The 17,923-nt window shown below is 31.9% G+C and overlaps 1 protein-coding gene across 5 annotated transcripts in view; it reads right to left on the bottom strand.

Annotated features, from left to right (window-relative positions):
• Positions 1-17,923, bottom strand: part of LOC132736592 (ADAMTS-like protein 1) — a 60,243-nt gene that overhangs the window by 11,143 nt on the left and 31,177 nt on the right. For 4 of the 5 annotated variants that reach the window (XM_060723751.1, XM_060723752.1, XM_060723749.1 and 1 more), the window contains 6 exons: positions 5,675-5,836; positions 4,265-4,498; positions 3,637-3,813; positions 3,094-3,233; positions 1,747-1,945; positions 1,359-1,509 (listed from right to left, as the gene is read on the bottom strand). In XM_060723751.1, the coding sequence (XP_060579734.1) occupies positions 1,359-1,509; positions 1,747-1,945; positions 3,094-3,233; positions 3,637-3,813; positions 4,265-4,498; positions 5,675-5,836 (1,063 nt within the window). Of the gene's footprint in view, positions 1-1,358; positions 1,510-1,746; positions 1,946-3,093; positions 3,234-3,636; positions 3,814-4,264; positions 4,499-5,674; positions 5,837-14,907; positions 15,212-17,923 lie in introns of those variants that run through there. The other variant, XM_060723750.1, reaches the window with a different exon arrangement.

Genomic DNA, 17,923 nt, shown 5'->3' on the forward strand with positions numbered 1-17,923 from the left:
TTCAAAACTGCATTAAAAATATCTACCAAATGTGCCGAAAGTATATCATAACATTCTATAAAGTATTCATTTAATAAATTATCACTACCACAAGCTTTATTTCTTTTTAGTTTTTTAACAATAAATTCGACTTCAGTAGTTGTGATTGGCTTATCTAACTCTTCAAAACTACACCTATTTGCATCAAAATCATATTCTGAACAAAATTCCTCAGCTTCATTATTCACAGGGGTTTGAAATTCATTTTGTAAACTTGAAAAATATTTCAAAAAATCATCTACAGTTAATGTGCCACTTCCTTTCTCATTTTTTCTACGAAAAAACTTCCAAAAGTCTTTTGGTTTTGAATGACGTAAATTTTCAATTCGTTTTATTTTTTCACATTCAAATGTTTTTCTTTTACGTTTTACTAACATTTTATACACACATTTTAAACGCAACATTTCAGTCCTATTTTCCTCGGTTTTGTGTCTATCATAAACAGAAAGTGAATCGAAAAAAGCACACTTAGCTTGTCGACATTCATCGTCAAACCACTCAGCCCTTTTACATACTCTATTATCACATTTTACTCTATTTGGGTCAATAATGGTAGTTTTCTTAAAAAGTGGCAATGCTATATCATTAATAACATCTGTAAACCTTTGAACACAAGAGTCTATTAGGTATAAAGATTATTGAAAAGTTTTATGTCCACGTGTATAAAAGATTCTAAGTTTATACATCCCAAGCCGTCAGGAAAATATTACGTGAATCCCCATTGCATCTGATTACTTTTCTGCTATTCGGACTTATTAACTGAGTTAAGAAAGTGTCAATAAGAACAACTTTTATAGTACATAATTATGTAGACACACTACCAAGTGAGTTAATTTGGACTAAGCCAAGTTGTTGTTTTTTAAATATAATAATATTTGTTTTTATTTTTTTTCATTTTAACAAATATATGAAAATATTATAAGCTTAATAGTAATTCGACAAAGTTCATCAAGCATTTTCAACAAATAATTAAATCAAGCGTCAGTAAAACAATTAAGTAAGCATTATTAAGAAATACCGTCCAAAAATTATTATAAAGTTTTGTACATTGTTACATATTTAACGTCATTTTCAAGGTTTTACATGCGGCATTTTTCCACTATTAATGTGAGAAAACTGGTGTTTTTTTTTAAATTTTTTTTAATTTCTTCATGAATTAATTCTACTGGAATAAAGCGCATGCATAGCGGTATCTTGTTCCCAACTGATCCCTTTATCACATATAAAGTTTTTCCTAACATTCGGGACATCTGTCGGAGTTCGTGAAAACTGATTGTTATTATGACAAGAACATATCCTATGTATTAAATCAGACTAACCGTCTTGCTGGAAGCTCCCCGTGCCACATGATTTGCCAGAGAAACATTTCTGTACAGTTGCTGGTTTGTGCTCAGTGGTACATAGATCCGTAGAAGATGCACGACATACAACCTTCCGTTTCTGTTGCCCGTACCCACATGACACCGAACACTACATAACAAAAAGAGAAACATTCCGGCATGAATTTCAAAATACTAACTTAAGACAGTGTAAAGATCGTCGAATGTCTGTTTAGTTTCTTGCAGTAAAGGGAAACAATAAATATAAAAGCAATACCATGAAATATAGAGAGTTGTTGGCCCATTAGAAATGTAAATATCGTAAATATTCGCGTGCAGCAAATTAATGATATATTTGAAATATGTAGGTATGTTCGGGTCAACTTACCGGGGACCAAGGTCCTGTCAACCACTCGGGACAATCGCCAAGGTAACACGACGTCTTCCCTTGCGGTTTAGCATCCACACAGTTGTGGTCCAGCACGTGCTCTATACTAGAGTTGTAACGTTTGACACAGACGACACGTCGATACTTGAACCCGTCACCACAGGATCGACTACATGATCCCCATTTTGAAGTTTGCCACCTGCACAGAGTATAGAATTTTAAAATGATATATGTAAATAACATATCAAATGCTATATTTGTTTGGCAATATTGACCTGAGATTTTTTATTTTTCGGAAGCTTTTTGAAATTTTTTCGTTAGTTTTCGTAATTTATTACGATGTTTTGATAGGAAAGTTCTTATACTGTATTCATATTAATGTCCCGACAGCTTAGTGGTAACTGGTAAGTATGATAGCATAGCATACGCGGAGTTGCAAGTTTGAATCCTCAACCAACCTTTTTCTCAGATTTCAAAATTATTTACAGCATTAGTGGATGAATCATTTATTTAATGTAATGTGTCTTTTCTTAAAACAATCATAACTTTGATAGTTTGATGTATAGGTAAATTATCATAATTTAAATTTGTACAGTCTTACAACTAGTGATCGGCATGCACAGAAAATGTAGTAGTCAAGTTTCGCAAGATATAATAAAAAGAAACATACAAAAATAATGTTTCAATAAGATTCGAACCTACAACCTTCAACTTGAAACTAAAAGTATCAACTCCTTATCACTGAGGTCAGATAGGCAAGTGTTGTTATAGTTACTTTAAATTGTATCATAGTTTGGGGACCTTTCTGTTGAAAATGTGTCAGAGTTAAATCGTATACATAAACATGCACAGTGCATGAACTGGAGTGCAGGTATTAGTTACCCGCACTCCAGAGCATGCCCATTGATTGGCTCATTTTTGCCGGGGTTTACTTATTGTGACGGTAGAGAAAAGGAAAGCGACAGAAATATCATATTCAGATGCTCGTTCATTGGTTACTTAGAAATATCTCGTGATATATAATTATCGAGCAAATAGGTACGACATAAGGTATGGCACTAGCTCTACATGTCAGTCAAACATTTCAGCTATAACTTTTCTTATATCTGACAACTGTTGACGTATTAGAACAGAATATCAAAAGATCTCTAAAACTCATTAAACTTTCAGCTAGATATAGTATTGCACAGTAGGTGTCGTGACCAATGCTAATGTATAATATCGGTTTTTTACATCACTTTCCGTTCCTTAAACTTAAATTTCAATATCATTTATCAGTGAATTTCCAGAAAATTATTTCGCCTGGTATAATTGTACTCATTTGAACGCAATTCTTTTTGTATTTACCTGAAATCACATGTGTCTCTTTCATCACAGACTCTCGTCCTAGGAAGAGATGGTTTATCAGTACCAGAACAAAACCTTGTACCGACTTCCTCTCCTGTGTCCAAATTTTTACATACCTCGAACGGAACTTGTATTCCTTTCTAAAAATACAAACACAGACGATATTTTGTAGCAATAGGGTATTACTAAGTATCAAAATCTATTTGAGGTTTTTATTCGTATTTAATTAATTTTTATAACAGAAAATGATAAAAAATCTTGGAATTAACAAAATCGAGTTTTTCCATGTTAAAACATGGCCTCACACATAATTTTGAAGAAAAAATGTTGTTTTGTGGCATTTTTTTTCATCTTTTTAAAAACAAGTGATTAGATGTGAAAAGGCCATATCAATTTTTATATATTTAGTATTAGATATGTACTTATAAATTCACAAATTGAGTCAGGGTGAATATGGTAACAATTTCGTAACAAACATGTGACCATTAGACAATTTGAAATTCAAAATGGTACATGTACAGTAACATCAAAAAACATTCTTACCCCACAGGTCTTAGAACACATACTCCATCCTATGTCCCACTGAAAACCTGTGACGTATGCTTCATGATGACGTTTTCTATGATCACGTGTTTTGTCACATGACGTACCGTCACCGCCGCACACTCCACATGGGTCTAGCTTTCTTTTAGATCCAACTATGTCGTCGCATCCGACTTTCTAAACATGAAATAACGTTTATGAATATCGGATATTTTATGAATTTAGTACTCATACCACAGGAACTTGAAATTCTATCACTATTAACGATAATATGCGAAATATACCCCCTATATTTTTATAGTATATAGGGGGTATATTTGGAAATTATAATTAATATTGGTTATTTGATAGAATTTCAAGTTCCTGTGCTCATACATTGTTTATCAATTAATATGATTATGTTGATAGCTATACATGTTGAATGGTTACAATCATATTGTTCTTATGTTTTACCATATAAATTTCAGCTTCGAATAAGATATCTGTAAAATCTATACCTTTTTTGCTGAGAATGGTATATATATATATATCATAATTGGTTTAAAACAACGATTTATATATACTCCGTGTACTTTGTATAGCAACTACATTATATAATGATTCATCGTTAATATTCTTTCTAACAAACCTTGCAACGGCCGCCTATACAAACGCCTCCGCTTTGCTTCCCGCATGCAGTACCATTCCAAGTTTGCGCTTGCATTTTTAAGATAAAACCCGTTTCTACAGTTCGACAATAGAGAACGCATGGTTCCGAAGAGCTGTAATATGGTACCCAGTGGAAATAGTTGTCTTTGATTGAAACATTGTTGAATGATTGGCATTGTTTGTCCCTGATAAACAGGCCTTCACTTCCACACGCCTGAAATAGACTATTATGTTAGTATCTGAAATAAAATGATTTCTTAAATAAAGCCATATTTGTTATGCGCAAAATTTCTGTTTAACAATCAGTCCATGCATAATTTCATTACCAAATGATATCATCTGGCAAAACGGTTGATCCATCAATTCTCAAAGCATTAACAATGGGCCTCAAAATAGCAACGGAATCTGTTTTCTAATCGATCAATACAAATATATTCTCAACACGCAAGTGATCTCTGAATAAAAACAGTCAAACGTCGCTTTAAATTAAATCACACAAGTGGAACTTGTTACGCGAAATACGTTGTTATTTAGATTACAACAACATGTATTTTTCTCTTAAATCTTCAGTAACCAGTGATATACTGTTTGAGGACAAACATTAATCGTGGTGAACTATTTAACGAGGTCAATGTAAAAAGGTGGCGACATATCTTTTTCACGATGCCTGATAAATGTTGAAGAACTTGGCGACTATGGTATGAAATGATAAAGCCATTGATAAAATGTTCGATGGACCAATGACACTTGGCAATGGACAACATTTTAAGATATGTTTTATTTGCTCTTATGATACAACCCTGTGCTGGATAAAACCCTATGTTGGAGATCCGTGTCACAAAATTCCTTTTTTCCAAAATGTATTTTGAAAGATGAGTTGTATCAGTGGCCGAAATGAGCTCAAATAAAACTGCACCAGCTTGAATTATTTTTCAATACTCTAATAACGTAAGTCTTAAAGTTATTCAGGCAAGCCTCGTTACCGCCCAATGGGTGGGTCCCACGGGACGGATATTCATATCCAATCTGCAAACATATGTCAGATATTTTTTCTTGTATATTCTACCATATTCAAGTATACTCTAAACCTTACCTTAATAAAACAATTTTCTATTGAAATTTATGTCATTACACCCGTATAATTTTTCTTACAACAGCGTATTAAATTATAAATTTATTCATTTCGGAAAAATACTTCTTCCTAAGCGTGCCATTGTACAGCATACGACTTATCTGGCACCTTCATGCCAGACGAAATTTCCGAATGGGTAAAACTAACGGAAATGCAGGTCTGTAAGATTATTATATCTAATTAATTCAAGAGTTACACATTGAGTGAAACGTTTTAATTAGGACATTTGCAGTAAAACGTCGAAATTAATAAGCTAACCTGTGTATTGCAGACTTTGTAGCGTATGTTAGTGCCAGTACATGTGTGTGTAGCTCCTAAGCATGTCCTCGTTTTGTTAACAAGGCCTCCACCACAGGGTCTCGAACAGTTTCCATATTCCCCCCAGTCTAACCATTCTGCTGTTACATTGTAAGCTATCACCTGAAAACATCAAACAAAAATGTCATACTCGGATATACTCGGTCATATAATCAGGGCTTCCATTGAGGTCCAAAATTTGGAAGTCAGAGACTGCAAAATGTCTGATATTGGAAGTCATATTATATAGGTAAAGAAGGAAAAGTATTGTATTATGGAAGACACAAGCCAAAATCAAGAAAGTAAATGACTCCAAACTTCCATTAACGGAATCCCTGTATAATATACACCGTAACCCTAATATATCAATGTTCATGTGATCACCTATTCGTGTGTTACCAATGTACGTTTGTAAGCACAAAGTCTTGCAAACCATTTACTAGTTAAGAATACGTTTTTCTGGTCATCAATGACTTCGATAAATGATAACCAGTAAATAACCAACATTGTTTACGTTTTTACACATTAAGCATTATAACGACACGGCAATTTCTGTGCATCACGGAAATATCAACTTGTTTGAATAATAAAATGTTTATAGTGAGATTGTAACTTTTTTCAACAGGATAGAAAAAACAAGTTTGACATATCTCTCTCAACTATGACATGTTTATCACAATACATCGTACGTGTCATACTGTAAAAATAAACATATTTTATTTGCTTGATAACTGATAACATGTTCAAATATCCATGTAATCTGTGGACGAATAAGGTATGCTGAACATAAGTTTTTTATGGTGTAAAATACTTGTATACTTGACACGATAAATTTATTATTACAACCATCTACATTAATATTTACAACAGTTTTGTAAAGTTATTGTTAACGAACACTGGTGAGCAGAAAGGCATCATTAAAAGTATATAAGACTCATCCTACATGTTGACAATTATGACAAATTTTATCTCATTCAACTTAACAGATACACCTAAAGTCTTTAAGAGAGACATCAAATTTAAAGTAACTTTTATTTTTCATTTCTTCTACTTTTAATATTTTGACAAATGATGGACACTTTTAGACAATTATACGGAATCTTGAAGTTTTCTGAACGAATCTCCATCTCATATTCGTTTGTCAAATGAGAACACATGGTCGTCACCCTGGAATGGCTCGAACATACGATACTATGTACGAGAGGTAGGTAACATTAACAAAAAGACGAGCAATTCTTAATGTTGGAAGGCACCACTCATACTTTCATTGATGTGGTGCACATGTTAAATTCTACATGCATATTCTAATGCTTATACCAATATCACTAATATTTACATTTTTAGTAAATGCAATACTCTTTTGTATTCAATGCCAAATGCACTTGAAATGTATTTGAACAGTTATCACAAACTGTCTCCGAAATGAAAATGTACTAACGTTGTTATGTTTGACCAGGATCCGACTATGGATGAACTATCTATTGCACTTGATTGAAATGATGTTTAACATGGGCTCATAGTCTGGGTGGAGGTTTTATCTTGGCTAGACATATTTATTTCAATCTACTTTCTACAACGATTTATTACTTTCATCTGAACTGATTACGTTAGGGTCAAATGCCTCGATCGCCAACTTTGGTTACAGCTAGATACATGTAAATATAAAATATGCCACAGGTGCTAGTGGCATTGATTTGACCTAAAGTGTGTTTGACCTTGTTATTTATACAATAAAATATCAAAATATTAAAAAACTAGAAATGTGTCATCATGCCACGGATGCCCCCGCATGCAGCCAAAATTTCAGATGTTATAATATTTAGTTCCAAATTTGTTTGCACAGATTATTTTTTTCATTTGCAGTTCAAAGCCCTTAAAACTTTTCAATGTTAACACAAACCATTTTCATACAATGTTCAAAGCACTGAAATTATTCAGTCTTAACCTTTTGAAAATAGCATATTTCATATTTGTAGCCAAAATAATGGCTACATACATTTCCACAAAAGTATGAGTGCTGAAACTGAAAGTTCAAAATTTTTCCAACATTCAAGAAAGATAAGTTTGTCCAAAATCATTGAACCACGACCAAATTCAAACTTTCCACAAAAGTATGAGTGCTGAAACTGAAAGTTCAAAATTTTTTCAACATTCAAGAAAGATAAGTTTGTCCAAAATCATTGAACCACGACCAAATTCAAACTTAAACTGCTTATTCCTAAGATGTATCTATATTATTTTCAAAGTGAAAGGGATATAACTCTGCCAAAAATCATCCAACCATGACCAAATTCCAACTTGACCTGCCCATTCCTTTGACATATCCATATGTCAAATTTGAGTTGAATATGTAACACTGTTGGGTAGATAATGAACAGAAACTGTAAATTTCATATTATTTTCAAAGTGAAAGGGGCATAACTCTGCCAAAAATCATCGAACCATGACCAAATTCGAACTTGACCTGTATTTTCTCAAGACATATCCATATGTCAAATTTGACTTGAATGTGTTGTACCTTTGGGGAGATAATGAACGGAAACTGAAAATTTCATATTATTTTCAAAGTAAAAGGGGCATAACTCTGCCAAAAATCATTGAACCATGACCAAATTTGAACTTGACCTGTATTTTCTCATGACATATCCATATGTCAAGTTTGAGTTGAATGTGTTGTATCGTTGGGGAGATAATGAACGGAAACTGAAAATTTCATATTATTTTCAAAGTAAAAGGGGCATAACTCTGCCAAAAATCATCGAACCATGACCAAATTTGAACTTGACCTGTATTTTCTCATGACATATCCATTATTTTCTCATGACATATCCATATGTCAAGTTTGAGTTGAATGTGTTGTATCGTTGGGGAGATAATGAACGGAAACTGAAAATTTCATATTATTTTAAAGTAAAAGGGGCATAACTCTGCCAAAAATCATCGAACCATGACCAAATTCGAACTTGACCTGTATTTTCTCATGACATATCCATATGTCAAATTTGAGTTGAATGTATGCAACCGTTACTAAGATAATGAACGGAAACTGATGATGACGGAATGACAGAATGACGGAATGACGGAAGGACGGAATGACGGAATGACGGAAGGACGGAAGGACGGAAAAGGGTAACACTATATGCCCCGGCCATTACATGGCGGGGGCATAAAAAAAAAATATAAAAAAAAATTTTTTTTCACTGTTATGTTATTATAGACAAGGTATGCAACATTCAGGTACGAAAATTATGGGTACGCCGGTTATCTGTGTTAAAATTTTTCACCGGGCGGTAATATCGTCGGATTTTTGCATGGAATCAATGCACAATATATTTTTCTATTACAATTTACTATTTACAGATCCCCAATTAACCGCTAGTTAATGTTATAAAGCCCGAAAGTAAGAAATCACCCAGGTCCGAAAGATGAGGCCGTCATGACATGTACATTGTAACCTGGTATTTACGCTTGAAATACATCAACAAAGAGGTAATACGGGTCGAACACACATGCAAACAACTGGATTTTACATACTTTTAAATGGTTTTATCCTCCATGAGTGGCACTAAGTCCTATGTGCCCGTATTTACCATGTATAAGCAGGTACGTATATTAATATACGTACCTGGTATAAGGTAATTCCTAAATCGGAAGTGTTCTCCCGCAACACGTGCTTGGTTCCCTGTTCCGCTCTATGTCAATGTATGTGAAACGGAAGCCGGAGAATACTTCCGGTAGGAATTACCTTCTAAAAATATCGTCTACATGTAGAATATTTCTTTAAATACAGGCTCATAGGACTGAGTTCGACTTGTGGAGCATAAAACCATTAAAATGTATGTAAAATCCAGTTGTTTGCATGTGTGTTCGACCCATTTGATCTCTTTGTTGATGTATTTCAAGCGTAAATACCAGGTTACAATGTACATGTCATGACGGTCTCATCTTTCGGACCTGGGTGATTTCTTACTTTCGCGCTTTATAACATTAACTAACGGTTAATTGGGGATCTGTAAATAATAAATTGTAATAGAAAAATATATTGTGCATTGATTCCATGCAAAAATCCGACGATATTACCGCCCGGTGAAAAATTTTAACACAGATAACCGGCGTACCCATAATTTTCGTACCTGAATGTTGCATACCTTGTCTATAATAACATAACAGTGAAAAAAAAAATTTTTTTTTTTTTTTTAATATTTTGATATTTTATTGTATAAATAACAAGGTCAAACACATTTTAGGTCAAATCAATGCCACTAGCACCTGTGAAATATGCTATAAACATGTGATATAGTCCTGTGTTATGATACGATCCGATCAGGGAGACAAAAAGCAGGATCTGATAAGGATCTATGAACCAATTAACCTTGCAATATATATTATCAAAAACTAATTCTTTCAATAAACATTACAAAAACAAGTGTCAAGATGGAAACCAAGGTATATGACTGTTCCATGTTTTCTTTGGCCCTTACAGACATATCAATTAAAACAGTAGCAAATAAAATCTATACTCGCTCAAATTCGTTCATTATGAGTGATTCTTTTATTCATTTTATTTGCAAAATTCTTCCTTGATAACATAGCATTATTAGCCGTGCTTATCGCTGACTAAGCTTTAAACAGAATAGGATTTTTTTTATTTTAATCATCAAATGAATATCGTAATTAAACGTAGTTTTTATTTAAGGGAATGATAATTATTTGTTATTGAAAATATAACAACAATACATGTACTGTTGCTTTTCATCATCTTTTTAATAATCATTTGTTGGCAGCGGCTAAAAGCACACGTAGGAAAGAAATACAAATAGAAAATTAAAAAAAATACACATTCTCTTCGCGGAGGTAGAGCACCTGGCATACATTAGAAAAGAATCATTATTTAAACATAAATTTTCTTTGAATTTAAACGATGCTTAACTGTCCGATTTTTTGTTTTCATTTCACAGTCACTGCTGAATTCTCGAAAGAGAAATCAATCGTTATGAATGATCAATGATTGGAAACTATGTCAATGTCGACTAAAAAAATACAATAGTTGGTCTACTGTTTTAAAATTAAGTTTTGTGAAATTAGTCCTTGTTTTTATCGAATTATATACAAGTCTACGCAGTTTTTCTTTCCCAATTAAACGCATTTATTTTAAATACAATGTGAAGTATACATTCTTTTAATCCACCGACCGCTTTTGTTATTTTTGTTTTGTGTCTTCTCGGACAAAGTGATATTTGTTTCCTTTATTAAATCAACAGTTAAAACCAAATATAACAGCGTACCGATAGAAAAAAAGCCTGTTCAGTTGAAGCTGTTCTGAAGCAAAGATTCGGAAAGATATAAGCAAATTAAATGTTATTTCAGATATTTAAATTTTACTTGTAAATGTTATACAATAAAAACACATGAAATCTTCAATTATACAATGTATATATGTTTTGCTTTTGTGTCAAACGGTTTAACAGACGGCTTGCTCAATATAAATTGGTTTTCAATTTTAAACTCTTATAGTGGCATTTAAAGATTTTATTGTTGAAAATATTTCAATAATTTTTTAATGGTTGTAATTGTGCCAAAATAAACTTGCAGAGAAATGAACACATTGAAACTAGAAAAAAAAACAACATAAAAATCACATTTTCCGTGTACATGTATAATAATTGTCTGATCAAGCAACAAAATAAATGTCCAGCATTTAAAGTGCATTGGTCTACAATGGGCACATATTTCGTAAGTTTTTCAAATATCGATAAAAACAACAGTAATGTATCATTTGGATAGTCTTATAAATCATTGCTTGAAAAGAAAATGATGATGAAGTTCTAGGTGGTTTAGTAAGAATAACTATATGATAAATTATAATATTTTGTTCTTATGTAAAATTTATCATCTGCTATAATTATAATTTGAGCCGCGTCATGACAAAACCAACATAATGGGTTTGCGACCAGCATTGATCCAGACCAAAGGTTTGTCGTGACGCGGCTCATATTATATAAATATGTAATATCCGATCCTGTATCTCTCACTTGCCAATAATATCCATATACAATTCTTTCGTGGTTTGCTATTATGCCTGATACTAAATACGATCAACATATTAAATATCTTTTTTATTACATACCTTCTATTATAGACCAATTCACTTTAATTTGATAAATAAGGCGGAATTCTGTAGAAATATGGGGTCACGGAACTTTCAATTGCTAATACTATTTTTGTACCGATAACACGTATTCTCCAGTTTAATCACACGTAACTATCTTCTGATTTTCTAATGTCAAATTTATAATTTCAAACTTTTTGTATTATTTATTCGGATGAAGATGCATTTATACTCAATACATATACAAATAACAAAAAGCTTAAAATCTCACTTCAAGAAGAGCTTCATCAGCCAGCTTGATTACGCGTAAAGGAAAATTTGCAACAATAAAAGCTAAATATTTCGGAGTAACTTAAGCTAAATGAAAAAGTTACCTCCTGTTTCCAGTGGGAAAAAATGCGTATTTCTATTTATTGAACCTGTTTATCTTAAAAAATGGCCAGTCATCTGTGGAGTGATAAAAGGATAAAAGAATTGTACATTGAACTCGTTGCAAAATGGTTTTGAGGATGTTTAAAATAATGTTGGAATGAAACGACAGCTTGTATGAAATTTTAATATTACTTGATATACAATAATTATCTGAAAGAAATGAACACTGTTTATATGTTAAATAAAGAATGTGTTTATTTATTCATTGCATTTACGCAGTTAAAATTGTTTCTGTCTGCTACAAATAACAAAAGAAAACTGGAATTTTAGAGTGATAAAAATGTGTCATAACTCTAACAAAATCGTATCAAAATATACAATCTTAAACGATTTCTGCTCATTTAAATATCGAAACACGTTTTAATGCATTGAGAATGTCATTGGTAATAAAGTGTTTTTTTTCCAATTTCACAAAAAAATGTGCAAACCAAAGATGAAAAATATCTATCATAAATTACAATCTTTAACTAGGCTACATTAAGGTAATTTACCCAATTAGTGTAATTTTATTACAGTAGTTTATGCGGCGGCAAATAAAAACGCAACATGCATTTTCAATTAAAGGCTAACGAGAGCATATTTTATATTAAGAGATACGAATCTTTTATTGGAGGTGCAGACTTAAAAATGTGCAAAAAGCTAGGGAACAATTCTGGATTCATTTTATGAATTAACATAATTATTCAAAATCATACTATATCAATTTTTGTATGTTTATATGAGCATGAATAAATAACATCCGTTAGCTCACAGATAAATGAGCCGTGTCACGACAAAACCAACATAATGGGTTTGCGATCAGCATAGATCCAGACCAGCCTGCGCATCCGCGCAGTCTGATCAGGATCCATGCTGTTCGCTTACCAACCCTATTACATGTAGAGAAACTGATAGCGAACAGCATGGATCCTGATCAGACTGCGCGGATGCGCAGGCTGGTCTGGATCTATGCTGGTCGCAAACCCATTATATTGGTTTTGTCATGACGCGGCTCAAATGCCTCTCTCCACGCCCTTCCCCTAAATAATTTATCAATTTATGGCAAGGGTTAACTATTTCGTATATGCAAGATGTGATTCTACTCGTTTATTGAAAATGTTAAACCATTCCAAAAATATAAATCTCCAAAGAATATGCCATGATTAAACAAGAGGGTATGAAAACCGAACAATATTCGCAATATTTTTATAGTGGCATTACAAATGAAAGACAAGAATAACTTGCAAAACTGCGAAAGATCAGATAAGACATTTAAATAGGTAATAATGAGAGAGGCGTTCCAAATGCTGCCGTTGTAAACGATTGCGTTGATATAAGCTATAATTACTGTTTTTAAATAAAACAATATTGAGCGTATTTGATGATGATGAGGATGAATAATAATAATAATAATAATAATAATAATAATCATAATAATAATCATAATAATAATAATAATAATAGTAAAAAAAAATAATAATAATAATATAATAATAATAATAAAAAAGTAGATAGTTTCCACATAAGTATCATCTTCTATGACCCGGGCCTAAAAGATTTACTTTCTAATAATATTCTACGTACTGTCAATTTTATTCGTACGTGGGGTATTTTAGGGGGATAATATTCAAGATTTATCAACAATGAGAACGTGTCATATTATTTTAGTGTTAGCCCCTCCTCTGTGACTATTTTCAAATTCAATATGGATCAACATTTCTTTCTCACGATTTCTAAGTAACGAGGTGAATTTCTAAAAGCACATAAAAAGATAAAGGTAATGTGTGGCCTTTCTCTAGGAGATACAACATATTATATAAGCAATAAAAATCAAATCTATTGTGTACATCTTATTCACTTTACACAGTATGTACTGTATGTAATACATATGTAATATGAGCAAGTTATGTATCGCATAAATAGGTGGCAGGTCTCATTGAGTTGATAAAAAACAGGAACATACGAAAACTTTATTAGATAGTTATCATAAAAGCGCTTATTATTTTTAATGTAATTGTTGTAACTGAACCCAAATTAGCGAAAAATGTTGATGCCTAATGGCTATACCATGTAAGTAATTAGCCCAATCTTAACATACAGGGACACATTATTTGTGGTACGTCTGGTTGATGTAATAGATATTCGAGCAGTTGCAAGAATGTACCCCGATACTGAGATGTAAATTTGAGGTCTCAAATACAATTCTGATATTAACCTTGCAATGTAAAGCTGTACATTTCTGAAAATACATCTACTTACTATCATAATTATGTTTGTATTTTAGTCAAGAAAGGATTAGCCATAAAATGATAAATCTTATGAGAATCATATATTTCAATACTTCATCATATTCATTAGTCAAACTTTTAAAGAATGCAATAGATCTTTAGACACTCTTCTTTTGCACAAAAGCCATTAGAATGGTAACTTTATCTCAGTTTATGTGCATATAATATAAATTACAAATATTCGAAATATAAATTAAAACCCACAATTCTTTTAACGACAGAAAAGTCATACTTAGTATTTAAATCAATTCACCTTTTTCACAACATGAATAAGACTATATAATAATATGTTAATATTGTATTTTACATGTAACACATTTTATTTATAAGTTCAAAATATAATATCAAATTTTACCTAACACTATGATAATCAAATATTCACTTACCACTACTATCAGAATTATACTCCGAGTGCACTTCATGCCAGGAAAATTGATAAATCCAAAACAGAAAATCTTAATTTCATCATGTTAAACTAATCACATTTTTCAAAGAATCACAGGTCATCCTTTTTATAACTGCGTGCTAATCAATTCCCATGTTGTCACCATTTGCTAACAACACATTATTCATTGTGTTCTTATGAATCACGATAAAACTACTCCTGTTGTATCAATAATAATTGACAATTAAATCCCCGTTTTTACACAACTGATGAATGAAATGCTAGTGTTACCACATGTCAAGGAAAAAAAGTGAAGTATCTTTTTACCATACCGACTTTTTTATGATAACAAATAATGGTATGCTAGGTAAACGATTTAAACGTCCCAACAATTTAATTTTGATACTGCAACAGTTGCTATTCATTCATTTCATTGCATTACGTTTTGAATTACATGAACTTGTGATGAAAGTTAAAGTGTCATTCTTATCTTAAACTACATATGAGCCGTGTCACGACAAAACCAACATAATGGGTTTGCGACCAGCATGGGTTCAGACCAGCCTGCGCATCCGCGCAGTCTGTTCAGGATCCATGCTGTTCGCTATCAGTTTCTCTACTTGTAATAGGGTTGGTAAGCGAACAGCATGGATCCTGATGAGACTGCGCGGATACGCAGGCTGGTATGGATCCATGCTGGTCGCAAACCCATTATGTTGGTTTTGTCGTGACGCGGCTCATATATATTTCATCTTCAATCGGAACTTAAGCTTATATCATTCACTAGGCAATAATACTGTCTCCAAATATAAAATGCACTCTCACAGAGATATTTCATTGGGGGAAAAACAGGAACGTAAGTTTAAAATTGAAATTCAAACACTCGGTACCGTTCAAGAATACAAATAATTATAACTTTTCATGGTAGCGTTCGTTAAATTGCAAGGGTATATTGTCCAGATTATTATGCAATTAATAAAAGCCCATGAAAATTTCTTTATCTATGACTACATGTTTATACAATGAACATTTTAACATTTTAAGGCTAAGGTCATTGGATACTAAGTGATGAATCTAAATTTTGGTCAATAAAATGATCATTTATATTAGTCATTAAATATAATTTTGTTTGACTATGTACACTAAATCATTATTACAATATTTTCACAAATGTATACTTAAGCTTCCTAATTAATTCATGTAAGAAGGGAGAAAAACATCTGTCAAAATTACAAAACGACATGACAAAACAAATTAATGGTCACAATAGAATACACTTAACAAACATGTTATAACATACATTTAGATTGACATTACAACCGTGGACATTGAAAAGATAAACGAATGACAGTCACAATTCCGTTAGTCATAATTTTCAGGAAAAAGTCAATCCTTATTTGAAAAATTAAAATGAAGCGTGTATTGATCTGGCGTAACAAAATATAAATCATTTGGTTGAACAATATTTTACCTATTAACATGGTCTGATATTTTTTTCCTCATCTTTAATAAACATATTGACTAATTAATTCTGCAGGTAATATGATAACGCTGAGTATAAGATTGTACTCTTATTTATATATAATTGATATTATTCATTATTCTTAAAATTTATGTACATGTACTAATAAATTCACTTTTTTTACAATGTTTGTCTTAAATAACTGTCACATAGATACTTCATTAAATATTTCATATTTATTTCTTTTGAAACCTACATCTAACCAGCTGATCCTCGTGCATGTTTATTTAATGTCCCCTAATATAGCAACCTAAAAGTAAATTTTTACATTGTATCACAAAACCAAAAGTAAGCAAACTAGATCGTCCTTTCAACAATATTACATAAATTCCAAATGCACTACACTATAACATTAAACAAGACCTTTAAGTTAAACTTAAAATGTCGAGTGACTCTTGTACATAGTTGTATATGATTGCAAAAAAAGAACTTGGATATAATAATATTTAACACTTTTAAGCACGGATTTAAATTTATCATGTTATTTTATGAGAAAAAAATGACCTTTATCTTTGTAGGTCGTGTCAAACAACTTTAAAATTCATTCATAAAACTAGAATGAACTATCTTAAAATACCAATTTATTGCATACCTCTCTTCCTGTAAATCGCTAATATTCGATTAGTTTAACTTTAATATGTTTAACACTATATTCACAATATTGTTTATCAAATGTTTTCATTCACGTGATAATTTACACCATGGTATTGAAAAAAGTACTTCTTGATGAGTACCTCTCAAGCCGGTGCTAGAAGGCGTAAGGGATGTTGCATTTTTCATTATCCTTCAAGTACAAACTCAATCAAACCGAATCAGTGTTTCATGTAATTTGATTGTAATTTATGCTTCCGAGGGATCATTCTGTCTTCAGATTATTGAATTATGACTATAACTTCCGCAGAAATCACCATATCCATTATTCTCATACATCTATTTTCACACTTCAGTGAGAGACTTTTTAATTATATACGATTTAAAGTATTGGAAAAGCTAACATCAAAATGATGCTGATGTGACAGTAATATCCGAAAGTACAGGGCCAATTGCAACAATTACTTTGATACATTATTTAGACGGTGGTTGAAAGACACAATTTAAAAGTACTTTGAAATGCTACTATGTAAAGTTTTACCATTTACTATAAAGCAATTACAATATATCAAGATAACATATATTCATTTCCATCGGCGGTTTTTCGAGATATTGGTACTTGTAAAACTCTTAAATTATGAAAAACACACTGCAAAAACATCTCAACACTTCCAGTTATCAAAGAGTGATAAAACACAGTGACAAAGTGTTAATGTTAATCTGTTATTGCTATTGATCAGTCCAGTGCCAAAACAAAATATCTGCTTGTATTGAAAGGAATCTTAAAGTTGGCCTATAGACAAACTCAGAAGAGTTTTATTTGGGTCCAATATATTTTGCAATGTCTTATAATTGAGCTGCGTCACGTCAAAACCAACGTAATGCGTTTGCGACCAGCATGGAT

This window comes from Ruditapes philippinarum, unplaced genomic scaffold (assembly GCF_026571515.1).
Source record: "Ruditapes philippinarum isolate M1 unplaced genomic scaffold, ASM2657151v2 ctg2093_1_1_1_1, whole genome shotgun sequence".
Lineage (NCBI taxonomy): Eukaryota > Metazoa > Mollusca > Bivalvia > Venerida > Veneridae > Ruditapes > Ruditapes philippinarum.